The sequence below is a fragment of the Microtus pennsylvanicus genome, chromosome 4 (assembly GCF_037038515.1).
Source record: "Microtus pennsylvanicus isolate mMicPen1 chromosome 4, mMicPen1.hap1, whole genome shotgun sequence".
In the NCBI taxonomy this organism is placed as follows: domain Eukaryota; kingdom Metazoa; phylum Chordata; class Mammalia; order Rodentia; family Cricetidae; genus Microtus; species Microtus pennsylvanicus.
The window spans coordinates 56,911,399-56,938,356 of NC_134582.1; the positions used below are offsets into that span (position 1 = coordinate 56,911,399).

General features: G+C 46.2%; 2 protein-coding genes across 3 annotated transcripts in view; one reads left to right on the top strand and one right to left on the bottom strand.

The window, feature by feature from the left end:
- Elp2 (elongator acetyltransferase complex subunit 2) overlaps window positions 1-1,708 on the bottom strand; it is a 40,370-nt gene extending 38,662 nt beyond the window's left edge. The window contains exon 1 of the mRNA XM_075969159.1: window positions 1,443-1,708. Within this exon, the coding sequence (XP_075825274.1) occupies window positions 1,443-1,580 (138 nt within the window). The 5' untranslated portion in view covers window positions 1,581-1,708. The remainder of the gene's footprint in view (window positions 1-1,442) is intronic.
- Slc39a6 (solute carrier family 39 member 6) lies at window positions 1,633-26,295 on the top strand. 2 transcript variants are annotated; one of them, XM_075969160.1, is made up of 10 exons: window positions 1,692-2,283; window positions 4,183-5,040; window positions 6,385-6,568; window positions 7,618-7,787; window positions 9,206-9,424; window positions 15,561-15,666; window positions 19,695-20,072; window positions 21,368-21,448; window positions 23,422-23,612; window positions 25,114-26,295. In XM_075969160.1, the coding sequence occupies exons 2-10, from the start codon at window positions 4,192-4,194 to the stop codon at window positions 25,264-25,266; spliced, it is 2,331 nt and encodes a 776-aa protein (XP_075825275.1). In that variant the 5' UTR covers window positions 1,692-2,283; window positions 4,183-4,191; the 3' UTR covers window positions 25,267-26,295. The 2 variants fall into 2 exon arrangements, with proteins under 2 accessions (XP_075825276.1, XP_075825275.1); XM_075969161.1 differs by lacking the exon at window positions 21,368-21,448 and having other exon boundaries at window positions 1,633-2,283.
- Window positions 26,296-26,958: the final 663 nt, after the last annotated feature.

Here is a 26,958-nt window from a genome sequence, read left to right on the forward strand (position 1 = left end):
ACAGCAACAAAAAGTCATGGAAGGCATGGGAACAAATCCACTGCCTTCCCCCCGAAGGTGGGCTTCTACTGGCCTAGTTCGCCACTGGCTGATGGGCAGTGTATAAAGTTCACCTTTGGTTTGATATGCTTCTTCTTGCCCATCAAGAATGTATGACAAAGGGATAACGGTGAGAAAAGCTAAGAGCACGCTACAGGGAAGAGGAAGCAACTAAAATTTTTTTTCATATAGAATCTTGTATCTGCAAAAGTTGAGGGAGATGGAATTCCAAATCAAATGTTAACAATGCAGCACTGTAGGAAACAGAGACAAGCATCTGCACTGCATTTTGGTTTCCAGCCTTTCAACTGTGACGCAGGACCCATGCAACTCTAACTTTTACCACCATAGAGTAAACGGTGGCAAGGCTTCACAACTCCGGTAGAATACATTAATTACTCACTTGAGAAGCTGAATAGGAAAACTGACAAAAAATAAACAATTAGCTGATCTTCAAGAAATGGGTTAAGTTCTGCCTTATAACCAGGGCTTAAGACTCCCATCCGCTATTTTTCCCATAGTTCTTTAAAAGCTGCATTCACAACCAGGCGGCGGTGGCGCACGCCTTTAATCCCAGCACTTGGGAGAGAGAGGCAGGCAGATCTCTGTGAGTTTGAGGCCAGCCTGGTGTACAAGAACTAGTTGCAGGACATGCTCCAAAGCTACAGAGAAACCCTGCCTCGAAAAACCCAAATAAATAAATAAATGTTGCATTCACGTATCTAAAACATGCTCCAGCCGGGCGGTGGTGGCGCACGCCTTTAGTCCCAGCACTCGGGAGGCAGAGGCAGGCGGATCTATGTGAGTTCGAGACCAGCCTGGTCTAGAAGAGCTAGTTCCAGGACAGGCTCCAAAACCACAGAGAAACCCTGTCTCGAAAAAACAAACAAACAAACAAAAAAAAAAAAACATGCTCCAAAGCTACAGAGAAACCCTGCCTCGAAAAACCCAAATAAATAAATAAATAAATAAATAAATGTTGCATTCACGTATCTAAAATATCCGTAGCATTTCTTTGCAATTCAGGACAGGCTCCAAAGCTACAGAGAACCCTGCCTCGAAAAACCGAAATAAATAAATAAATGCTGCATCCACGTATCTAAAATATCCGTAACATTTCTTTGCAATTCAGTAAGCTCGTTTACAGTATAGTGGGGAAACAAAGAACTCAGATGCCGCGTGTGGCTTTAACCCACGCCTAAATTTCAATTTTTCTAAGGGTTCTGAGAAAGATGCCGTCCTTGGGGTTTTAGTTCGGGGGTCACGGGCCACGGTCACCCTAGGTAGAGGCAGCGCCACGCAGGAGAGGACAGATCCAGGCCCCTCGGGAGGCTCTCCTAGACCCCTTAACTGTAGTCGGCCTGCAAGCTAGGCCCGTCGTGTGCGCACCTAATCCCTCGTACCTGAGGGTCGTAGAGAACCACGGAGCAGGACGTGCCGAAGGCCAGGAGTCCTCCATGCCCGCAATTCCAACTCAAAGTTCCTCGAACCCCGTTAGGGCAGCAAAAAGCGTGAGCCACTTCCAGCAAAGGAGGCACCATGATGCCAGCTGGTCAGCGGCCGAGACACTCCCGCGCACTTCCGCTCCAGAGCGGAACTACTCTTGCAAGCAGCGGCTTCTCCAGCGGACGCCAGCCGGTCCGCATTTCCGAGGGGCCGGGGCGGGGCTAAGACAGCCCGGCCCCGCAGGCCACGCCTCCCGGTCACGCCCCCGCCTGCTGGCGTGGTTCTACCCCTTAGCCTCCGCTCGCCCGGCGCATCTTTCCGACCACTTCTTCGTGCGCGAGCCAGGCCCGAGCGCTGGACGCGGGGCCCTCTCGGAGGAGCTCGTGGTCGGGGGCGGTTCCATCCAACTCAGCTGCCCACAGCGGACCCGGCTGGGCCGCGGTCCTGGCTGTGGAGAGGAAGGGCTCGAGGAAAGGACCCGCGCCCACCCCTCCATCGCGACGAGCCCGTGGCGTCTGAGAACACGCGGAAAAGCGGATCGGTCTTTGCAGACCGGCTCCGGAGTTGCACTGCGCGTGCGCCACGGTGCTAGCAGCGGGCGGCGGCGGTAATTACCGATTGTCCTGCTTGGAGGAGGCGCGGCAACCTGGGGCCGAGGGGTGGACGGGCTCATGATTCCGCCACTGCTCCGTGCCCTGTAAAGGCTTCTCGGAGACCGGAGCCGAGCCGGTTTCCAGCCCCCTTGGACCGCCCTCGGGGAACCTGCGCACGGGACCCGGCGGCGGGACACCGGGAGAGGTGAGTTCCTCACGACTGCAGCGGGACGGCAGAAAGGAGCCCCGCAGGCCCGGGTCCGCAGAGAAGGGCTGCTGGGACCAAGTGGGGCAACGGAGAGTGGATGCTGCGAGGGCCCCACCTCGAACCCCATTCGCCCTGGATAGCTGCCCCTCCCAACTTGGGGTCCCCATGTGGGCTTGGGGACCCAAAACTAGGGACTTTCTGTGTTAACTTTTCGCTTGCATTCAAAGAAGCTACTAACGTGTTTCCTTACAGGAGCCCTCCCAAGCAAGCTTTGTGCGCTTTTCCTTTTTCTCCACTGTCCCTTTTTTCAAGGCCTCTTGTGGCTTGTTTCTTACTCTCTCTCTCTCTCTCTCTCTCTCTCTCTCTCTCTCTCTCTCTCTCTCTCTCTCTCTCTATCTCTCTCTCTCAGACTTGGCCTATAAGGAGATCCGGGGACCGGGCTGCGGGCCCTCAGCATCTTCCTCTGGCTCAAGGCCAGGTCTGCCCCACCCATCTAGTGACGCGCCTCTCCCCTTGGGAATGATTTCTTCTCGGGTCGGTCGTCTTTGCCTATCACGGGAATTTTCAAAATGCGAGGCCCTGACGATTGTTTGCTGGAGTCTGGTTCTATCTGCTTGTATGTGCCTCCATTTACCTGGGTGTCTAGTATGATAATCAGCACTTGGGCAACAGGGGAGTTTAACAAGCACTTCCACTGTGTGTTCTTTCTTGCACATAGATATTACCGGCTTTTCAGATGAGGTCATGAGAACCTGCCAAGGAACAGGCAGAAAAATGGTAGTCTGTTGCCCTCTGTAGCTCAAAATCCCTCAGAGTCATTTGCTAGAGACATAGGTTTAACATCCATCCAAAGATCTGACTCTACTGTACTGCTTCTGCTTAACTGAACTGTGCTTTTCAAGCTCCACTTCCACTTGGAAAGGAATGGGGACTCCTCCTTCAGGCAGAGACCTTGAATCCCAACATTATGTGATAAAACATTCTCTAGCTAATGTGTAGCAACCGAAGAACAATGTAGTGTGTTTTCACTAAGCTTAAGTCACTTTTTCAAAGAACTATTATTATGCAGTCGTTCAGAAGACACACCTGATTGGAAATGGGCTAGTCCAGGTGCGAGAGTTAGCTGAGAAGAGGCTAGATATAATGGGCTAAGCAGTGTTTAAAAGAATACAGTGTCTGTGTAATTATTTCGGGGTATAAGCTAGCCAGGCAGCCGGGGTGCTGGGGATGCAGCCCCGCCGCTCCTATTACAACAGGAAATCTCAATGCACTGATGTGAAATCAGGTCTGATTCATTGCTGAGTCGGGGTGCAGAGATCGCTGTGTGTGTGTGTGTGTGTGTGTGTGTGTGTGTGTGTGTGTGTGTGCTCCAATCTGAAGATGGATAGAAAATAACTCGATTGACATAACAACTTGGTAAAATCATGTAGGGTGGAAATAAAGAGCATGAATGTGTGTCCAGAGAAAATGAAACCATTTTTAAAAATTCCCAAGTGTCAGTTGAGGCTGTTGGCTCTAGTTTTTCCAACTCTTTGCCTTTACTATTTATGATGGTAGAAGCCCTTAGGTTTGGTTTTGAGCTGTAGTCCTCAGCTCAGTGAGAAGTGGAGGCATGTCTGTGAGCACGTGGATCTTTTCCTCCTGCTGCTGCTTTTGCAGAACTAATTATTGTCTCTTTTCATATGACTGTCCTGCCTTTGCTCAGGGTGTGTGGGCCTGCAGGGGGAGACTCAGGCTCCTGGTTCTCTGTGTCTCCACACGACCTCATCCTTTCCTGGTCAGAACAAACAGTGCCGTGTGAATGTTGACGGTGTAATTTGGCATCAGTTTTTAGCATGAAGTTTCTTAAATTGTTTTAGAAGTGTGGTAAAGAATTTTTCCCCTTATCTTTTCTAGGAAGGTGCAATGGCCAGGAATTTATCTGTAATCATGGTTCTGACCTTCTCCCTTTGGGTCACGAATCCCCTTCATGAACTACAATCAACAGTTGCTCTCTCTCAGACCACTGAGAAAATTAATTTAAATTGGGAGTCTGGCATTAATGTGGACCTGGCAGTTACCATGCAGCGACATTATCTGCAACAGCTTTTCTACCGCTATGGAGAGAATGACTCCTTGTCAGTTGAAGGGTTCAGAAAATTGCTTCAGAATATAGGCATAGATAAGATTAAAAGAGTCCACATACATCATGAGCATGAGCACCATGCCGACCACGAGCACCACGCCGACCATGAGCACCACGCTGACCACGAGCATCACACTGACCACGAACACCACGCCGACCACGAGCATCACACTGACCACGAGCACCACGTCGACCACGAGCACCACACTGACCATGAGCGCCATTCCCGCCGCAGTCACGCTGCTGGTGGTAAAAATAATCGGAAAGCCTTTTGCCCAGATCATGACTCTGATAGTTCAGGTAAAACTAGAACCAGCCAGGGGAAAGGCTCTCACCCACCAGAACGTGTGAATGGTAGAAGGAACGCCAAAGAGGGTGTGAGCACAAGCGAAGTAACCTCAGCCGTGTACAACTCTGTCTCTGAAGGAACTCACTTCCTAGAGACTGTAGAGACTCCGAAACGTGGCAAACGCCCCAAAGATGTAAACCCTTCTACCCCACCCAGCATCACAGAGAAGAGCCGAGTGGGCCGACTGAGCCGGCTAGCTAGTAGGAAAAGCAACGAGTCTGGGAGTGAGCCCAGAAAGAGCTTTATGTATTCACGGAACACAAATGACAATATTCAGGAGGTAAGATAAATGCTGTGCAATATTTAATGCACCTGTTTGTCCCCTCCAGGGATGAGTGTGAAATAAAATAAAACAGTTATGAAAGGGGGAGCTTTTCTTCCTTCTCAGCTGGGTTCACAGTGTGCAGAATGTTGTGAACGTGCTTGAGGACTGGCTATCCAGGAGAATGAGTTTATTATAACTATAAAAAGATGCCAAGGTTAGTTGTGGAGAAAGTTAATATTAATATATAGACAGGGGGTATCTGAGGAAGCAGGACTTAGACTCCGTGTTTTAGGGAAAGGCAAGGTTACAGTGCTGCAAACACAAATGCGCCTGTGTGTCTCCCAACAGTGGCTTGTGGAGGGATTGAAGTTAGAGCAAGTTGACGGGGGATGTCAGGTAGTGCAGTTCCCAGGTTATGTGACTTTTCTAGAATAAACTCTTCCTGTGCTACATAATTTACTTTGGCTAAATGAGTAGGGGGGGGGCATTAGTTGTCAGTCTCTAATGACCGGAATGTAGGTGCTTCATTCAAGCCAGTACATGACCGAAGTTTGGGGTAACCATAGGAATGGGCCATAGCAGCACTGGTAATGAAGTTGTTCTGAGTAGTGTTGGTGAAGAGTTCCTTGTGAGTCTGAAATATCTTTGTAGAAGATGAGAAACAGATACTATAACCAGATAAGCTTTTTGTTGGGGGGGGGTGTGGAGTGGGGGTGTTAAATTGCATAGAGGAGTTTCTCTTCAAACTAAGCTCGTCATCCAATTAAACTGTTGAATGCATCTGCCTGCTGGGACAGGTTTGCTTTATTAACCAGCATTGCCCTCTGCAAGAGTCATCTGTATAATTTAAAAATCTTTCATTGCGGAGAATCACTCTGCCAGGCACGTACACAGAACTGAGCTGAGTTTTTGCAAGGGGTGTCATAGCAGGAGGAGCAACATGTCTTGGGCGTGTTTGGGCCAAGTCGGAGAGCGGAGAGCGTTAGTCTCCGAACCTATTTCTCAATCTGTAATGAACCCCATTTCGAAATTAAAGCTCGTTTCCTTAATAGCTGTATACAATGAGTTAACAGGCTTGTGAATCTCCACTCATCCCCAAGCTCTTCCACAGGAGGTTTGCTCCCTTGGTGACTTGTGATGTGGTCAGGGGAGAATGACACACATAATTGTGACATAGTATCTTCTTCAGGCTACTGGAGGCAAATTCCAAAGTGCTGAAAGCAAAGCGGATTTTAACTTGCATTAATTTTATCAACAAAGTAGCTTTAGTAGAGCTTCAGAGTGATGAGTCAGACTATATTTTGGAGTCTCCTAGTGGGAATTTCTTTCTGTGACTTTTTTTACTGTCTTGTCCTTCAGTGTTTCAATGCAACAAAGCTGCTGACATCCCATGGCATGAACATCCATGTTATGTTGAATGCAACAGAGTTTAACTATCTCTGCCCGGCCATCATCAACCAAATTGATGCTCGGTCCTGTCTGATTCATACAGCAAGTGAGAAGAAGGCGGAAATCCCTCAAAAGACCTATTCTTTACAAATAGGTAAATCTACTTTTGTGACATAAGAACAGTTTTTAGTAGATCTACTTACTTTGTACTTCTCTTTATATTCAAGACTATTTTTCACTGTAGCTCTAGATACAAAATCTTAGTTGTTCTGTGCCCTGAATGTTCTGAATATAAATTTTAAAAGTACATTTGGCTCCTTTAAAAAGACACGGCGGTGGGGATGGCTCAGTGGTTAAGAGCACTGACTTCTCTTGCAGAGGACCTGGTTCAGTTCCTAGTACCCACCTGGTGGCCCACACCTATCTGTAACTCCAGTTCCAGGGAATCCAGTGCCTTCTTCAGACTTGTGAAGGCTCCTGCAAGCGTGTGGTACACAGACATACGTAAAGCATACACACATACAGACATATGTAAAGCCCAAACAAATTCACAAAATAAAAGTGTGTTTTTAAACAAATAAAGCCTCGTATGCTAACAGCTGTAATCTCAGTATTGAAGAAGCTGAGAAAGGGGGATCATGCGTTCAAAGCCACCATGGTCTACATAGAGACTACAAAGTAAGGAAGGGAAGGGAACGGGGAGGAAGAGTATTATACTGAGGAAGAAACGAATGTTTTGTTTGCTGAGGAAATTAGTGAGTTCCCACTTTGCCTCCCTCTCCTGTTTCATAGCTTAACTGTTCTAGCAATGAAAGCCCCACTTGGTTCCCAAGTAAGGCAGAGTTCATCCTTGTAACTTTTTCTTTTCCTTTAATCCCCATTTAAAGGTTTTTCCACTAAAGCCAAGCATGGTAGGACACACTTGTAATCCCAGCACTCTGGAGGCAGAGGCAGGTGGATCTCTATGAATTCCAGGCCAGCCAAGGCCACATAGTAAGATACTGTCTCAAAAAAAAATTTCCACTAGGTTTACCTTCCCTATCTTGAAGTATCTTTATTTGTGTATAAGGTTCTCTGTCAGGGCCTGCAGCAGTGGGGATGCCTGAATGCAGCTGCTTTGTGCTCACCTGCTGTTTGACGCTCTGGTAGGAAACCTCAGTTTACAAATCACATGACTTCCTTCTGTTCTGATTGGTTTGCCAGCCTGGCTTGGTGGTTTCATAGCCATTTCCATCATCAGTTTCCTGTCTCTGCTGGGGGTCATCTTGGTGCCACTCATGAACCGGGTGTTTTTCAAGTTCCTGCTGAGCTTCCTCGTGGCGCTGGCGGTCGGGACTCTGAGTGGAGACGCTCTGTTACATCTTCTCCCACACGTAAGTTCTGTGATGTGTCCGTCCCCTGCCGCGTTTTAGCCTCCACATTAAAAGTACAAGCGCTGGGTTTGCACTCGCTGTGTTGGTATTTTCAGAAGTTAGAATTTTTGTTTTGAAAAGTTGGTCTTAAAGTGTATTTGGTAACTTATGCAAGATTTTAGTACATGGTGGTGAGACTTTTGTTTGGCTGGTTTTTGTTTCTCTCTGATAGAGACTGCCAAATCAGGCTAAGCTTTTTGAACTCACTAATTAAAGGAGAGAAATCCTGCTCGGATCTGAAGAACTGGGACTCCTGCCACAGGGGGAGCCGCTTGCTTCCTGTTGTTGCCACAGATTAAAGTGTGTGCCCATTCTCACGGCCACGAAACTGAGAGGTCTTCCTCAGGGTTGAATTTGTGTGTTTGAAGATGGATACTCCTTGACCTGAATGAATTTTGGGGGCCGTGGGGGGGTGGGGGTGGTCCAGACAGGGTTTATCTCTGTGTATCCCTGAATGTACTGGAACTCGATCACTAGACAAGGCTGACCTTGATCTCAGAGATCCAAGTACAGGGATTAAAGACATGTACCACTACCACCTGGCATGAATTTTTCAACATATAGGCCTGATAAAGTGAATTTACCTTTTATTAAGTATTTGGGATAATTCACAAGCAGGAAATACGTGGAGGTCACTTTTTTCATTTATCGTAGAGGGCTGAGGTGCCTTAGTGGTAGAGCACCTGCCTGAAATAAAGCAAGCCCTGGCTTCAATCACAGCCCTGAAAAAAGAAAAATTGACATAGAGATTTTCAGTTTGGTAGAAAGGGAAAGTTACTCCTTCAAAGAACACTGGCAATCTCATATTGGATTCAAAATGAAAGTTGTTCTGAGTGGCTGTCTCTCTGACTACCAAGTGGCAGGTGTTTAGGCATACCAACTCTGGAAGTGCATAGCAGAGACCCCGTGGCTCTGATTAGGATGCTGCACACCCAATTGGTTTCCTATCATAAATAGCATCAGCTAGTTACTGCTCTACTCTGCCACAGGCGGCAGATGGAGTGCCCAGGTTCTCAGATATGTGCGGGGCTTCTCACAGGGCTGATCTGATGAACCTGTGTGAACCTCTAAGTGGTACCTGTAAGTAATAGATACTGCGTGATATGAAGTCTATGTTAATTGGGCCATGGTAACACATCGGACATTGAGAAAATTCTAAGTTATGATGGTCACTATGGAATGTATCTGCCTTTATTGCACACAGACCCACTCTGTTAAGTGCGTAGCAGGTAGTGTCCACGAAGCTCTGAGTAGCTAGCGCTCTTCATCCTCTTTATTTTTTCAGTGTCTCCTTAACTCAAAAGTATTCCATTAATTGCTCAATGATTTCCTATTTGACAGTTCTTCTGACGTATGGAACTGTGTTATTTCACTTTCAGTCTCATGCGAGTCACCACCACAGTCATGGCCACGAAGAACCAGCGATGGAAATGAAGAGAGGCCCACTGTTCAGTCACCTGTCGGCTGAGAACATAGAAGAAAGCACCTATTTTGATTCCACGTGGAAAGGTCTGACCGCTCTAGGAGGCTTGTATTTCATGTTTCTTGTGGAGCACGTCCTCACACTGATCAAGCAGTTTAAAGATAAGAAAAAGAAGGTAAGGCTGCAGGTACTGAAGGCTCGCTGTACATCAGGCACGCGCTTAGAGTGGCATCCTGGCTGTCGTTAGCCTAGCCTGCCCAGAATCTGTGATCTTTGTGTGAGAGGTTTTCAGTACCCTTAAGGATGGGATGCTTTTGTTCGCACAGGTGTTCGGATAGAAGCTCTGTGTCTTGATAACCTGGACGGAGCAGCTGGCCTGCCCGCCTTCTGAGCACATGTGTTAGAATAGAGCCCAGAGATTAACATCAGTGTCTTCCTTGCTCTCTCTCCACCTTATTATTTGAGACAGGTCTCTGCCAAGCCTGGAGCTTGCCTACTAGGCTAGGAAGCTGGGAGCTTCGTGTCTCTGTCTCCTCAGCGTTAGGATAACAGGCACACGCCATCACATGCAGTTTTGGGGTTCTGATTATCTAAACTCAGGTCCTTGTGGTAGCAGTCAGTTTACCGACTGAGCCGTCTCCTAGCCCAACCCTGAGTTTCTGTTCTTCTTTATTCCTTGTATCTCTTGGGGAATAAGAAGGAAAAGGCTAAAGGTGTGTATGTATGTGACCGAACCCAAAGCAGAGGCCTGGTGTTATGGATATATTGTCAGTATGTGGGACGCTATGATTAAATGGTCATTGGTTTTAAATTAATTGCACTCTAGCTGTGGTTCTGTTGTGTTTCAAAGGATACATGACTTACAAGTGTAGCCTTTGCAAACTGGATCATAAATTATCCCAAAGCCAGTAGAGGTTGTTTCTGATAATGATACTTTCAGTCATAAGGTGTTCTGCCCCTAATCTGATGTGATCAGGCAGCCCAGTCAGAAGACTGGCAGGGGAGCTCTCACAGTGATGAGTCCAGCAAGCCTGGCGCTGATGTGATCCCAGCAGACCAGAGGAGAGCTCGTCAACTGAGTCAGAACTTCTTTAGGTCACCTGAGTCCTGGGTCTTTTTTAGGTGGGTCACGTGAGTCCCATGTCTTTTTTTTTTTTTTATACCTGTGCCGTAGCTCATCTACAATATCCAACTTCGTTTTCTCTAAGATTAAGCAAGAGGTTATATACCTAAAGAGCTATTCTGAACATACATGTTAGATTTTGAAAGTATTGTATTTTAAACCGTGGACACTTTACATTAATTAGACTCTTTGTGGGAACTTACCTTTGAATCTTTTTAAAATGCATCATTCAGCTTCTGTTTTCACAGAAGTTCCTATTCTCACTGTCATTTCAGAGTTTGAGCAACATGTAATTAAGTTGTGCAATTATACAACCAGCAGAGCTGGCATGGAAAAGTCTGAAAATTAAGTGTAGCTGGTCCTGACTGCGTGCGCATCAGGCCCACTGTGGGAAACTCACGCTCTGTGAACAGAAGGGCTGCCGCCTCCATCCTGTTTACCCTTAGGGATCTTACACTCGAAACCTTCCTATGCTGAGCTGGGCAGGGCAGGACAGCATACATCTGTGATCCACATGCTCAGGTGTTGGAGGGTGGAGTGTCTTGAGTTTAATGCCAACCTGAACTACATAATTGAATTTCATGACATTCTGGACTATATAGTGAGACTCTTGCTTTATTTTTTTAAAATTATTTATTTATTTATTTATAATGTATACAATATTCCGTCAGTGTGTATGCCTGCAGGCCAGAAGAGGGCACCGACCTCATTACAGATGGTTGTGAGCCACCATGTGGTTGCTGGGAATTGAACTCAGGACCTTTGGAAGAGCAGGCAATGCTCTTAACCGCTGATCCATCTCTCCAGCCCCGACTCTTGCTTTAAAAAGAGATTTTCAGCTGGTGATGCACTCCTTTAATCCCAGCACTCAGGAGTCAGAGGAAGGCAGGTCTCTGTGAGTTCAAGACCACCCTGGTCTATGGAGCTAGTTCCAGGACAGCTAGGACCCTTACACAGAGAAACCCTGTTTCAGGGGGGAAAAAGAGTAATAAAAATAGCAGATTTTTAAAAAATCATATATTACAAATATGAACCCTCTGTTTAATGGACTGACGTTTGCAGGAAGAAGTAAACAGAAATAGCTTCTTCTGAGCTGGGCATGATATCACATGCTCATAATCACAGCACCTACAAGGTGGAGGCAGAAGGATTAAAATCTCAGGGTCATCCTCATTTACATATCAAGTTTGAGGCCAGCCTGGGCTATGTGACACCCTGTCTCAAAAGACAGAACAAATGAAAGAATAGTTTCGTCATTCTTTTCTTTTTTATTGAATTTTAAAAAAGATTTTATTATTTTGTATGTGTGAATACTTTGCCTGCATGTATGTATGTATGCCATATGTGTTCTTGGTGCCTGTAGAAATCAGAAGGCGGCATCAGATTCCCTGGGACTGGAGCTACAGGTGCTTGTGAGCCACCATGTGGGTGTTGGGAGTTGAACCCAGGTCCTCTGCAAAGGTAACACATGCTTTTAACCTCCAAGCCAATTTTCCAGCTCAACCACTTCATTTTAATGACTGGAATTATGTTCCCTGTGGCTGTTTCCATTGCTGCACCTAGACTGGTTAAAAGACATGCTCTGTTTCTTTATATCCTTTTGAATTATTCTTAGCTTTAAAAATATGGTCATGGGGCCAGGCAGTGGTGGTGCATGCCTTTAATCCTACCACTTGGGAAGTGGAGGCAGGTAGATCTCTGAGATCAAGGACAGCCAGGGATACACAGAGAAACTGTCTGGAAAAGCCAATATATATTTATATATATGAGATCTTGGCGCTAGAGAGCACATTAAGAGTGTAGGCTGTCTTAGGGAAAGCCCAAGTGTGTTGTCCAGCGTCCACGTAGGGCAGCTTCCAGCACCTGTAGCTCCAGCGAATCCAATGCCATCTTTTGGCCTCCACAGGACCTGCATTCATGTGCATATAACCCCCCACACACATAATTAGAAATAGTAAAAGTAAAAATACTTGTTTACTTTTCTCTTACGGGATACTTAGAATTGTCTTATGGGGTTTTGGTTAATTTTTATTATTTTATTTATTTATTGAGACAGGATTTCTCTGTGTAGCCCTTGGCTGTCTACTCCCTCTGTATCTGACCTTGAACTCAGAGGAGTTCTGCCTGCCTCTGCTCCCCGGAGGCTGGCTTTAAAGGTGTGTGCCACCATCTTTGGCTGTGAATTTCTTTTTCAAAACACCCTGATTTGTTTATATCTTTATTTTAATTAGTTTCAATTTTTAAAATTGCATTTATGTGGGGGAGGGCATGTGCATGCCATGACACGCATGTGGAGGCAAAAGGATGACTTACACCCATGTAGGTCCCGGGGTAGAGTGCAGGTCATCAAGCTTGGGAGCAGGTGCCTCTTATCCACTTTGCTAGCCCATCAGCCCTAGTTTCCAATTTGTACCTAAATGTTTTCTAACTGCCCTTTATCCTGGCACTCTATAACAAGATTCTAAAGGATAGGCTACTATGGAAAATACATCCGTTTCCTTCCCAACTGGAGCAGGTCACTAGTGAGCTACATATGAGCCATGTGCTGTGCCAGTATCTTTAAGTGCAACAGCAATGTGAGGCTCATATTGCTGAGGATCGCTGCCACAGGGAGGTTGAGTTATCTCTGTGTTAAGACATCCAGTAAAATACAAACGTGAAGATCTGGGATGCCTGTGTCCTGTGCGCTTCTCTCTGCCCACCTTGAGTCTGGCGTGTAGTTGGTGATGACGAATGCTAGTGGAGCGGAGGAAACAACAGAAGGTACTCCAGATAGTCCTCACCAAGTTCTGCAAACATTACCTGTCCTTATCCCATCATAGAAAATGTTGGGTAGGGGGCTGGAGAGATGGCTCAGAGGTTAAGAGCATTGCCTGCTCTTCCAAAGGTCCTGAGTTCAATTCCCAGCAACCACATGGTGGCTCACAACCATCCATAATGGGGTCTGGTGCCCTCTTCTGGTCTGCAGGCATACACACAGACAGAACACTGTATACATAATAAATAAATAAATAAAATATTTAAAAAAAAAAGAAAACGTTGGGTATAGTTTTTAAAGATCATTCAGGTCTTAGTATTACTTAATTTATTTTACCCCCTCATAAGGATAAATAAAATAAAAATACTTGACTGTGTGCTGAGTGTCAGAAGCAAGAGTGTGTTTTCCCTGAGGAGTCAAAGCTGTGTCCTGGAGTCAGATATAGTCAGTCACCTGGCATCATGTCTGTGGGAAATCTGCATTTCATCGAGACTTGCTGCTCATGCTCACTCTGTATAGTTAGACCTTTACCACAGTTCGACCTCGCATGTCCTTGCGGCTGGTGAAAGCTCTGAGAAGCACAGCATCGTAGCACCCACCGTCCCCATCCAGACCCAGCTTTATTCAGTATGTCCGCAGTCTTTCTCTTTCCCCAGCCGTTTTTGCTGTCCTTCTTGTCCAGGCCTAAGTTGTCTCCCCTTCCCACCCAGCCTGCCCACAGTTTCCGTTTCTCCCACCTGCTGTATTTACACAGAACAGGCTGTGCCCTACACCTCTGCTCAGAATCCTCCAGGGACTTCCCATTGCCCTGTAGACAGAGGCCACTCCCAGCATGCTCTGTGCTACCTGGCCTCCTGCAGTTACTGAAGCGTGCACTCTAAACCAGCCACCTTCCAGAGAGAGCCCTCTCATATTATCATGAATGTCATTTAGTTCCAGGAAAGAGCCAGATCGTTGCTGTTTGGGGGCCCTCCCTCTATTTCAAAAACTACCTAGAACACTGCCTCACCGTCCTTCACTCCAAAGTCCTGCTCGCCCTTACATTTTGGTTGAACTGCTGCATTTTTGAAGAGCCCATCCTGAAACTTTTCAGGTCTTGTTGTTATGCATTCTGATAGCACCCTGTGGTTTTCAAATGTATCAGTGTTTATCAAATGTATCAATGATTGTAAGCAAAGAATTGCATATTCATCATCTGCCTTAAAGCTCCTGTCCTTTGGGGAGCAGCTGCAGGAAAGTAGTGACTAGGTCTGTCTTGCTCATTTAAATGTAATGCAAATAATAAATATTATTCATTTGATAATTTCTGTAATTAAGAATACTGTCTTCAACATAAATAAATAGCTAACGCACAGGCTTGATTGTTCAGTGAGAACTCTGCAAAATAAACGTTGCTCAGACCCACACAGGGAGCCTAGCGCAGGAGTGGTTACAAAGCTCAGTAGTAGCCAGCTCCTGTGGCCCACACCCAATCTGAGTGCCAGCCTTAGCTCATATGGAAACCTGTCAGAGAGAGAGAACTCTGATGGACTAGCTCAGAGGTAGTACTTGTCTAGCTCTAGCATGCATGAGGACCTGGGTTCCACCCCCATTACCACACAAAATGTACAAGAAAGGATCGAGGTTTTTGAGAAAGCCCACTGATAATTTCAAGGGTAAACCATAAATACTTGAGAAAACACCGGGTCTAGGGACATGGCCCAGTGGTGAGAGCACTTGTTGCTCTTGTAGATGACTGGAGTTTGGGTCTCAGACCCCACCTCTAGCTCTAGTGCCCTTACCTGACTTCTCTCCACACATGCACACAGACATATAAATGAAAACTAAATTTTTAATGTTAAAGGTGTTTTATTAAGGAAAAGTGCTTCAATCTGCATAACAAAATATGAAAAATGTAGGTTTCAATGACCAGAGGTTACCACGCCGGAAGGAAGTGGTTGTGACTATCCCTAAATGCATAACACAGGTCAAGTTTGTTGGTTTAACATATGGATGAATCACCAGGATCTGGTTAGCATTAACGTCCACATTGTGCGTCATCTTGAGTCCTCCTGTGCCCCAGGAGGGTGCGTTTCTAACACTGACTGTGTGAGCCCACACTACAGTGGCTGGTGCAGGCCACACAGGAAGATTAACGGTGGTTTTTCTCTCTACTCAGACTTTTTTGCCTTTTTAAAAGTTTTTACAGCCAGAAGTTTATACTGGGTGCTAAACAAGCACATTTAAGGCCCTGTTCTTGGAAGGCTTTTGTTTCCTGGAGGGGTGCCAGTGCTGTTGCCTTCTCTGCCTTTTGCTTCCCTGGCTCTTGATTGGTGGGAGCCAGGGTCCCCCCTGTTTTAGGCAAGTTCTCTAGCGCTGAGCCCTAGCTGTATTGAGAGCTGTCCACATATGCAGAGCAGATGTTTCAGAACATTGCTCTTCCTGTTTCAGAACCAAAAGAAACCTGAAAGCGATGAAGATGTGGAGATTAAGAAGCAGCTGTCGAAATACGAGTCTCAGCTCTCCACAAATGAGGAGAAGGTGGACTCCGGTGAACGTAAGTCTTCCGGCTGCATGTGTCATTTCCTCCTCTCCCCTCTTCACTGCTGCAGCGAGTTCTCAGGGCCCTCTCCACCACACACTGTACTCAAGACTGGGGTAGCCCAGGCCATGAGTGCTCTTCAGGATGAAGCAGGGTAGTCTCCTGAGGATAGCTCAGGTGACCTCAGACTAACAGAAACCCTGGTTATTTGTTCTGAGATACAGAACTGAGCTCAGGTGAGCAATGTGTTGAAGGCCTTCCTCCACGCTTCTCCTTGAGTCCTACGGAACTGCCACAGGCAGTCACTGCTGGGGGGGCCATGTGTAAAGGTCTGTTTTAAGAATTCTTTCCCTGGGGAAATAGAAACAAATGCCGAAGACGGTGCCAATGACAAACCCAAGTTTGGGTTTACCAGAGCCTAACTTGGGGAATAAATGGGCGTATTTGACTTATGGGAACATGGGTGGCCCCAAAGTAGCCCTGCCACCCAAAAATCTCACCCAGTGTGGCTGACAGTTCCCCGTGGCTGCATAGATGGAGTCTCCCTTCAGTTAACACTCCACTCTCCATATACTCTACCCCTTCCAGAGATCCTAAGGCGATGTGCAGACATTCCATACAGCTGGCCAGAATCTCAGGCAAGAGGCCAACACCCCTCCAGTGCCTCCTGCTGTGAGGGACCATCAGCCTTGGGGGTCTTAGTTCCAAGCCTCAGTTGTGTGCCCCCCACACTATGCCTCCAGGGGCTTAGTGTGAACAGGGTGACATCACACGGTGCTGGTGCCCTCTCCCTTCTGAAGTAAAAACTGAATTGAAATGAGGCCGTATGAGACCGTGGTGAGGGCTGCTTAGCATCACATTGGGTTCCAGGATATCTTAATGTGTCATGAGTCTTTGGAAAGGGAAGTACCCTTCTTACAGACAGACAAGTGAACTTCCTCTTGGTTGATGAAAGAGATGTCTAGTCTTTCCTTCTACTCATTTAAAATGAGTCACAGTTTTAAATATAGTTTTAGGGATTTTCACAAATGTATACTTGTATCACTAGAGTCAACTAACTTCTTAAAGGTAGATGGGTCCTAATGTTTCCCTGTATCTCCGTAAGGCCGCCAGAACAGCCGAAATGGCAATAATCCCAGCATTTAGGTGTTTGAGACAGGAGGATTAGGAGTGTGGGACCACCCTGGGCTACATAGCAGAACTCTAAGACAAATAAACAATCCAGAATACGTAATCACAGAATACTTACTACAGGATAGGAGCTCAACAGATAGCCACTGACTAAGAGGAAAGAAAACACTGATCTTGCAGGTAAGCTTTTTAGGTCACCCTGCATTTTCCAGCATGCTCTTTTTCTCAAAAGAGCAACTGCAACACGTTGGCTCTTCTCTGGAACTGGTCCGTCTTCAGTGTTCTGAATGGAATCCAGTGACATTTGTAATCATAGGATCAGAAAGAAGGTCAGGGATGCTCCCCACAAATTGGTAACAGTGTACAAGAGGAAGAGTAGCCTTACTGTTGGTTTCCTTTCCTTTGTCCAAGCGGATAATCAGTGTGGACTGAGGGCAAGAGCCACCAAGCCCAGCCAATAAATGTTTCTTGGTGATGATGATAAAGTTATTAAGGTTATTTTGTTGTTTTCCTTGAATTTTGTCACATAATAAATAGGAAGCCAGCTGATAGGTCTATACTTTCTTTTGTTTGTTGTTAATTTTGGTTTTTGCAAGACAGGCTTTCTCTGTGTAACAGCCCTGACTGTGTTGGAACTCAATCCATTCCATCTTGAACTCACAGAGACCCGCCTGCCTCTGCCTCCCAGCTTCCGGAATTAGAGGTGTGTGCCACCACCTTCCAGCAGCATATGATTTTTTTTAATGAAAAGAAAAACTCATCTTTTCAAATACAAGGAAGCAGAAGATATTAAGGGATAATCAGGAGGGCAGTTGTGGAGTACTGATGTTTGAAGCCTTTTACTCAGGGGGAGGATGTAGCTGCATTGGTAGTTCTTGCCTAGCATTCATGAAGCCCTGGGTTCCATTCCCAGCACCACGTAAAGCCAGGTGGTGGTGGCAGCTGTGGCGGTACACTCAGGAAGTGCATCTTTGAGTTCAAGGCCATCTTGGTCAACGGAGAGAGTTCCAGGACAACCAGGGCTACACAGAGAAACCCAGTCTCAAAAAATAAAAACAACAACAAAAAAGGATTTATGCAAGCCTATAATCCCAGCACTTGAGAAGTGTTGACAGGCATCAGGAGCTCAGGCTATCCTGGGCCACAGGGGGCCTCATCTCAAACAACCAAAGGAAAAAAAATAACTTCTGTACCTGGCTGTTGGTGAAACTGGACCCTTCTCTTCCAAAGCCTTGGCCACTCCCCCATGAATCCTCTGCCCTAGATGGCTAGGAAGGGGACCTTTCCTTCCACGAGAGCTGAGAGCTGCGCCTGCCCCATGGTTGGTGGTCTGCAGAATGACTTTGTTGGGGTTGGAAACTTTAATATTCCCAGCTTCAAAATCATATAGGAACTGCAAGAAGGAGTTTAAAAATGTGTTGGAGAGGGTTGGCTGGAGCAATGGTTCGGTGGTTAAGTGGTTCAGCTCAGTGTCTGCTCTTCTAGAGGACCCGGGCTCAACTCCCAGCACCTACATGGCAGATCACAACTGTCTGTAACTCCAGTTCCAGGGGACCTGAAGCCCAGTGCCAAAACACTAATGCACATTTAAAAAAAAAACAAAAACTGGATGGCGCACACCTTTAATCCCAACACTCGGGAGGCAGAAGCAGCTGGATTTCTGTGAGTTCAAAGCCATGTCTCAAAGAAAGAAAAAAAACCAGAATGGAATGAAAATGTCCACCATACACATCCCTTTCTCTTACCCAGAGGACTGTGTTCAGTCACTGTCACGGATCACAGGCAGGCCACCCAGGCACTGCAGATAATTTTAGAAGCTGAAATTCTGTGTTTTATGTCTTGACTTTAGAGCTTGGATGAGTTAAGATGAGATCCCCTTCTCTCTCGCCTTTCAGTTTATGACAGTTGCAAATCCTGACTCACTGACACAAAGGAAGAGCAGAGCAGAGCCCATCTGAAGTGGACTGAGTTTCAAATGGGCTGTGGATAATTTGACAGAGATTTTTAATTTTTATTTTCAGTTTCTAATTTGTGATAATATTATCCATTCTCTTTAGTCGTAATCATAACAGATGCATAATTGGACAGAAAAGTCAGAGAAAGTGAATAAATGGACAAAAAAAAGCAGTAGCTTTTTACCATTTTGAGAACAAGCATACTCTAACCAGTTATAAATCAACATGCATTTACAGTTTTGAAATTTTACCTGTAATTAAAAATAAGCATTAAGCCAGGCAGTGGTGGTGCACGCCCATTAACCCCAGTACTCAGAAGGCAGAGACAGTCAGATATCTGTGAATTTGAGGTCAGCCTGATCTACAAAGCCAGTTTCAGGACAGCCAAATCTGTTACACAGAGAAACCCTCTCTGGAAAAACAAAACAAAAGAGTCATTAATATACTAATTGGAAAAATGAGATAGAAAGAGGAACCAAGAGGAAGTAGGGCCAGTGAGATGGACGGCTTAGCTGACAAGGTGCTGATGTCAAGTGTGGTCATCGAGTTCAGTCCTCAGTCTGTGACACACTCGATGAAAGACAACTCCAGACAGTTGTCTTCCAACCTCCACACACATGCCATGGCCATGTGCCAACCCCCATGCAAGCTAAAATAAAGAAATAAGTGTAATTAAAAATTAAACTTAATAATAAACCCTTTTATGAAATAGGATCTCACTCTCGCTGTGAGGGTAGCCCCCCTCAGATGCTTTCTTGCTAGAACTATGCGCTGAAACCCCTTCTTAACATGTGATATGTTTCTTTTGAAGAATTCCGTCGAGCCTGTTGGCGTTCCTCATCAACAGAGCTCTGTTGCGTTATCCTACAGGTCTGAGGGCTACCGGGCCCTGAGATGATGATCAGCCATCGGTGGAACATCAACAAAGCCCCCAACGTTCTTTGTGTTTATCCCTAGGACCTGAAAGCTATCTACAAGCGGACTCCCAGGAGCCCTCCCCCTTTGATTCCCAGCAGCCAACAATGTTGGAAGAAGAAGAGGTTATGATAGCCCACGCACACCCACAAGAAGTCTACAATGAGTACGTGCCCAGGGGCTGCAAGAACAAGTGCCATTCACACTTCCATGATACACTGGGCCAGTCAGATGACCTCATTCACCACCATCACGACTACCATCATATTCTACACCACCACCACCACCAGAACCACCATCCCCACAGCCACAGCCAGCGCTACTCGCGAGAGGAGCTGAAGGATGCCGGCATTGCCACATTGGCCTGGATGGTGATCATGGGCGACGGGCTGCACAATTTCAGTGACGGCCTTGCAATTGGTATGCTGCTGCATTGCTGGTCCTTGCTGGTTGGCCTGGAAATAGCTCATTAAATGTTCATTCAAGTTTAAAATAGGTTAGTTTAGGTGACGATGTTGACTTCCAAAATTATCAAAAAGTTTTTTGGTTTACTCTTTGACAACGAAGTATTTAGTAAAGTGTGCTACAAGACAGTCTAGGATCTGTACCTCACCTATGGCCTAAGTTGTTCTTACCAATGGTTGCTCTTAGCTGGGGCTCTAGCTCAGTGGTGCTGGAGCAGTTACACAGTGTGCATGAGCCCTGGTCCCAGCCCTTGCATCACAAACACAAAACAGTGTTTTATCCTTTAAACATGAAGTGTGTGGGAGGCATCTTGTGTATATGCATGTCCCCTCTGAGGTCGGGTCTTTTCCGTGATGAAGGAATTTATTTGGACAAAGGAAAGGACAAAGTTAAATCCTTGTACCATAATTGAGAGTTCTACTGGGAATTAGGCCATGCACAGCTGGTAGGTAACCGGTCAGCAGGAAGAATTAGCTTTTTAAAGGGGAGGGGCTGTGTCTTGGGTCTCCTTATGGAAGAGAAAAAGGATGCATACGCACAAGTTGGTGACCGCATGCATAAACTCCTCTGAGGCCGGTGAAGAGCTTGTGCACTCTGGCTGAAGAGGGCTTTCCTCTAATCTAGTTTATATTCTCAGACCAGTGTTTTCTATGAGAGCATTCCCTTCTCCAGTTTGTAGATACCTGTTCATTGCTGGACAATTGAACCTCTGTTTCCCCATCACATATGCTGTGCTTCCCAGGGAAATCTAGGCCCAATGAGATGATGTGCTGTGAGATTCTTAGAAGATAGAGGTTGGGGCCAGTGAGATGGCACAGAGGTAAAAGCATTTGCTGCCAAACCTGCCACCTGAGTGCCATCCCCAGCATCCATGTGAGGAAAGGAGAGCTCCTTTCCCACAAGTTGTCCTCAGACCTCACAAGTGCCATAGTCGCACACAAAATAAATACGTGTTTATATATTGATGCAGGGTCTCTCTTAGCTCTGGCTGACTTGGAGGTCCCAATGTAGACCAGGCTGGCTTCAAACTCACAGAGATCCTCATGCCTCTTCCTCCGAGTCCTACAATTAAAGATATGTGCCACCACGCTCAGCTTGTAGCTGTTTTATTTTAGTAAGAATATAGAGGTTGAGCTAGGAAGATGGTGTTTATGCACAGCCAAAATTTAATACCATTGTTTTTCCATTAATTTTGTACGCTGCAAGATTTCAAAATGCCCGGCCCAGCTATTCTTGACTTCCTTACACAGGTGCCGCTTTCACTGAGGGCCTGTCCAGTGGGCTAAGCACCTCTGTTGCTGTGTTCTGTCATGAACTGCCTCATGAACTAGGTAAGACAAGCCTGTGGACTGCCTTTGCTGTGAGGATGAGCTGTGCTGCTCTCAGTGGCTCGGCTGTAGCGCACTGGAGCTGACCTCCTCCTGCTCTCAGTGCTCGGGTGCAGAGCGCTGGAGCTGACGTCTTCCTGCTCTCAGTGCTCGGGTGCAGAGCGCTGGAGCTGACGTCTTCCTGCTCTCAGTGCTCGGGTACAGAGTGCTGGAGCTGACGTCCTCCTGCTCTCAGTGCTCGGGTACAGAGTGCTGGAGCTGACCTCCTCCTGCTCTCAGTGCTCGGGTGCAGAGCGCTGGAGCTGACGTCTTCATGCTCTCAGTGCTCGGGTGCAGAGCGCTGGAGCTGACGTCCTCCTGCTCTCAGTGGCTCGGCTGTAGCGTACTGGAGCTTACGTCTTCCTGCTCACAGTGGCTCGGCTGTCGAGCAGAGCACTGGAGCTGACGTCCTCCTAACCTGAGCCTTCCCTCTGTCTGCTCATCTGACTGCCTTCCTTTCTCACTGGACACACATTTCTTTCCAGCCGGATTTTGGACCCTACGAGTACACCATGCCTGCGAGGGTTTGTTCAGTGGTACCTGGGCCCCTTCTTCCTTTACCAAGTCTCTTTCTGTGCTGGCACACTGGGAACATGAGTGGTTGTGTATGCTTGACTCATCCCAGCACTGGGGAGGTAAAGGCAGCAGGATCAGGAGTTCGAGGTCATCCTCAGCCATATGGTTTGAGGCCAGCCTAGGCTACATGACCCTGTCTCCCACCACCAGCACCACTAGCCCCAAAAGTGAACTACAGCACATAGAGGAACACTTCTTAAGCTAAGAAAGTCAGCTTTTGTGGTAGGTAACTCTCAGTAGAGCACTTACCTAGAATGCGTGACAGCCTAGGTATTTAGTCCCAATACCTAAAAACAGGCTCTTGATTGGTGGGTCAGTGGGTCAGAGCACTGGCTGGCAAGCATGAGGACCTGAGCTCAGACCCAGCACGCGGTGTGTTTCTGTAACCTAGTGGAGCATGGAGACAGGAGGCTTACTGGGGCTCACTGACCGCCAACCTGGCTCAAGGTTCAGTGAGAGACTGCCTCCATGGAATAAAGTAGAAACTGATAGAGACAGGAAAGCTGACCCTCTCTTCTGACCTTGAGTCCCTATGCAGGTGCTCTAGCACCTGCACGCACGCATGCACACACACACACATACACACACACACAAACACACAGACGATGCGACGTCTTAGAGCCGAAGGAGAGGAGTTGATAAGTTGTACTTGAGTTGTACTACAATTTGAGAACTTCCTCCCTTGTGTGGATTCCAGTTCGTGTCCGGGTATGTCTCATGGACGGGCATATGTTCACTCACAAACACTGACACTATTTTCACTTTTGTTCCTGCCATGTCTCCAGCCATTCAGAAGGCCTCCCATACCCGGCACATGCTTACGTAAGCCTGTCTCCCCCTCATTTCCCTCTCTAAGTCCTGCCCTGTGAAGTTTCTTAGCCATTTCTATCTCCAGGCGCTCTTAGTTAGGTGTTTCCTTTATCAGTTGCCGACCGTGTGAGTTCTACACTGCCCTCCTCTCTATTGCCAATTGTTTTCTTATTGTTGTTTGTTTTAGTGTTTTTGAGATTGGGTCTCACGTAGCCCAAGTTAGCCTTAAGCTGGGGATAACTGGACTCCTGCTGCTCCTGCCTGCACCTCCAGGGTCAGCTCCCTTAAAGACAGTACAAGAACACAGCAGTAGACTTGTTCGTCATCCCTGGCATAGAAGAAGCCTTCAGAAGATGTGGGATAAAATAATTGTTTAGTTTGTAGAACTGTTGAGGTGACTACACTCACTAATTCTGTTCTAGCCCTGGGTATTTTCTTTCTTTTTATTCCCCTGGAGAAAAATCAATTTTTTTTTTGTAATCTGAGAAATCTCAGATGTGTGTTAAAATGATTTTCAATAACTTTGCCCTCATTTTTGTTTTCTGGTACAGGTGACTTTGCTGTTTTGCTCAAGGCCGGCATGACCGTCAAGCAGGCTGTGCTCTATAACGCCCTGTCGGCCATGCTGGCGTATCTTGGGATGGCAACAGGGATATTCATCGGGCACTATGCGGAAAATGTGTCTATGTGGGTATTTGCGCTCACCGCTGGCTTGTTCATGTACGTCGCTCTGGTTGACATGGTGAGTTTCCAGAAGTCAGAGGGCACTGACTAAGTAAAACAGGATTGTGTTCTGTAAAAATTATTGCAGGGTCTGGAGGGATGGCTGAGCTGCTATTCTTCCCAGAGGACTGGGGTTGGGTACCCACATCCTACAAGTCAGCTCCAGGGGAACTGACCCCCTCTTCTGGTCTCTGCAGGCAGTGTACAAGCACAAACCCACATATACATAAATAAAAATAAATCTTTTTTTTTTTTAATTAAAAAATTTCATTGCAAAAATGGTGTTAGATCCTGGATCCCCAAACATACGAAAACTCATCCCTTTGTTTTACTTTTTTTTTTTTTTTTTTTTTTTTTGGTTTTTCGCAGCAGTGTTTTTCTGTAGCTTTGGAGCCTGTCCTGGAATTAGGTCTTGTAGACCAGGCTGGCCTCGAACTCACAGAGATCCGCCTGCCTTTGCCTCCCAAGTACTGGGATTAAAGATGTGTGCCACCACCGCCCAGCTTTGTTTTACCTTTTTAAAATAGAATTGGGGGGCTTGAGAGATGGCTCAGTGGTTAAGAGCATTGGCAGCTCTTCCAGAGGTCCGGAGTTCAATTCCTAGCAAGTATATAGTGGCTCACAACCATCTATGGTGGGATCTGCTACCCTCTTCTGGCATAAAGGTGTACATGCAGATAGTACCACAAACATAAAATAAATACATCTAAAAAAAGGGGTGGGGTGTGGAGAGATGGCTCAGAGGTTAAGAGCACTGACTGCTCTTCCAAAAGTACTTAGTTCAATTCCCAGCAACCACATTGTGGCTTACAACCATCTGTAATGAGATCTGGTGCCCTCTTTTGGCATGCGAGCATACGTGGAAGGAATGTTGTATGCATGATAAATAAATAAATCTTTAAAAAAAAGTAGAATTAGGCTCTGAATTGTCTATAAATTTGAAGTAAACCCAGCCCAAACCAATGTTGTCCACAGGCTGTATATAACATTTCCTTATTGGCAAAATAAAATTCTTTTGTCACCAAGTTTGCATAAGAAGAAATTTCGTTGCTAAACTTGTGTTTCAAGTAGTGCAAGAGCTCCCCTCTCTGCATTAGCCTTAAACCTTTAGTCAGTGATGACACATGCCTTTAATCCCAGCACTTGGGAGGCAGAGGCAGGTGGATTTCTGAGTTCGAGGCCAGCCTGGTCTACAGAGTGAATTCCGGGACAGCCAGGGCTACACAGAGAAACTGTCTTGGGGAAAAACAAACAAAAACATCCTAGAATTGAACCTTAGCTGTGCAGCAGTACCTGAAGTGGGGAAGTCAGCATCACTTTTCACTTAACAGTGGGGTGAATGTTTACCCGCTTAGAATTCCACAGTAGTTACTGAACTCACTAGTCAGCCACTAGGACGAGAGACTCGGTGTACATGGAACAGTTGAGTTCTAGGGGCGACCCCTATTTCACCCAGCTCTGAGCAACACCGACCTACAGATTACTTGGGAAAGCTGAACTGTTGTGTTTGCCTCTTTCAGGTGCCTGAGATGCTCCACAACGATGCTAGCGATCACGGATGCAGCCGTTGGGGGTATTTCTTCCTGCAGAATGCTGGGATCCTTCTGGGTTTCGGGATTATGTTGCTCATTTCCATATTTGAACATAAAATTGTGTTTCGTATCAATTTCTAATTAGGTTCTGAACCCTCGAGTAGCTTGAAGAAGCATTGCTGTCTGTAGTTGGAGTAGATGATCGCGATGTCCACATGCTGTGATACACAGCATTTAAAACTAGTGGGTTTTGTGGGTTTTTTTGTATCAAATTTTGCCATTTGTTATGCTTATAAAGTCAGTTACATTGGGTAACATAAAGGTACGTTTTAATATTTAAGTTATTCTATTTTGGAAGTGTAAATTCTATGTGCGATCCACCAGTATTACCAGTTTATTGTATGTTTTGGCATGACATGTTCTGTATATCTTAGAAAGTGTCTTTAATACTCTTTTGTACAACTTTAGCATTAGTTGCCTGCTGGAGTTAGGCCCCGGCAGACCTGCCAGTGGTGCGGCAGGATGGGCACAGAGCCACAGATGCCAACACTGGACTGAGTGTAGCCAGGAAATAGGAAAGCAGAGAACTGAAGGGCTGGGGAGGTGTCCGTTGCTTAGAACAGTCACAACAGTGACTATACTGTAGAGGGGGGATTTTAGATGTGTAAAGGGACATATTTAGTGCAGAGTACACTCTGAACATCTGTCAGATTGTTAATGTTCCTGTAAAAAACAGTGAGCACTTTGATAGACTTAATTTGGTTGTGTATTTGTATAATAGAGAAGTCTATTCCTTAATCCAAGCAATGTGTCAGTTGACAGAAACTAGGATTTTAAATCTGTGTACGGAGACAGGCTAAATGAGTTAACCAGTGTGTGTCACCAGAAGACTTGGTTTTCACTGAGGGATGACACACTCACAGTCACGTGATTGGGTATTTTGTCTAGGTTCCCAAACAGCAAGTATTAAAACCTTAATCCATATAAGGACGTTATAACCCATTCTGAATTTATTTTGACCTCTTGGATTCAGAAAGCACTTCGCTCTCTTCCAGTGCTTTAAAATGTCACTGTGAGCATCCGTCCTTTTATGTATGGTACTGTACATTCACTAGGGTTGTCTATAGCACTGTCTAGATGTTTCTTAAGAAAATAAAAATGTCAGCTCAACGTCAGGCGTCATGCTTTCTTTCATCTTACCGTCTTACTCAGCGTGGAGTACTGAGTCTGTTCACACTGTCTTCAGAACTTGTTCATCTCACTAAGTTAAAACTAAGCCCATTAAAAACTTCCAGCCGGCATAGTGGCACAGGCCATTAATCTCAGCACTTGGGAGGCAGAGGCAGGTGGATTCTGTAAACACAAGGCTAACCAGGAGTACATAGCAAGACCCTGTCTCAAAACAAAACTCCCCTTTGTTTCCTTAAAGTTAAGATGTCTGAGGGCTAGAGACTTGGATCTGTGGGTAGGAGCCCTTACTACACAGCAGGAGGAACGGAGTCCCCAGCCCTAGCACACATATGAAAAGCTAGACATGGCAGTGTACTCTCGTGTACCCCCAGTGGTGGAAGGGCCGGAGACAGCAAGGTTACTGGATTCTGCTGGCCATCAGCCTAGCCAAAACACAAGTTCTGTAAGAGAGACTCTTGTCTCAAAGGAACAATGCAGTGTTAGAGATCCGGACACCTAGTGCTCTGGCCTCCATGTGCACATGGGTGTGCATGCTCATACATGTGAGCAGACACACCTGAAGTTAGGATGTCCAATGGTTGCAGTTTAAATGGGAAATTCCCCCTGCACTCATGCTTGAACATATGATCCCCAGCTGGTGGT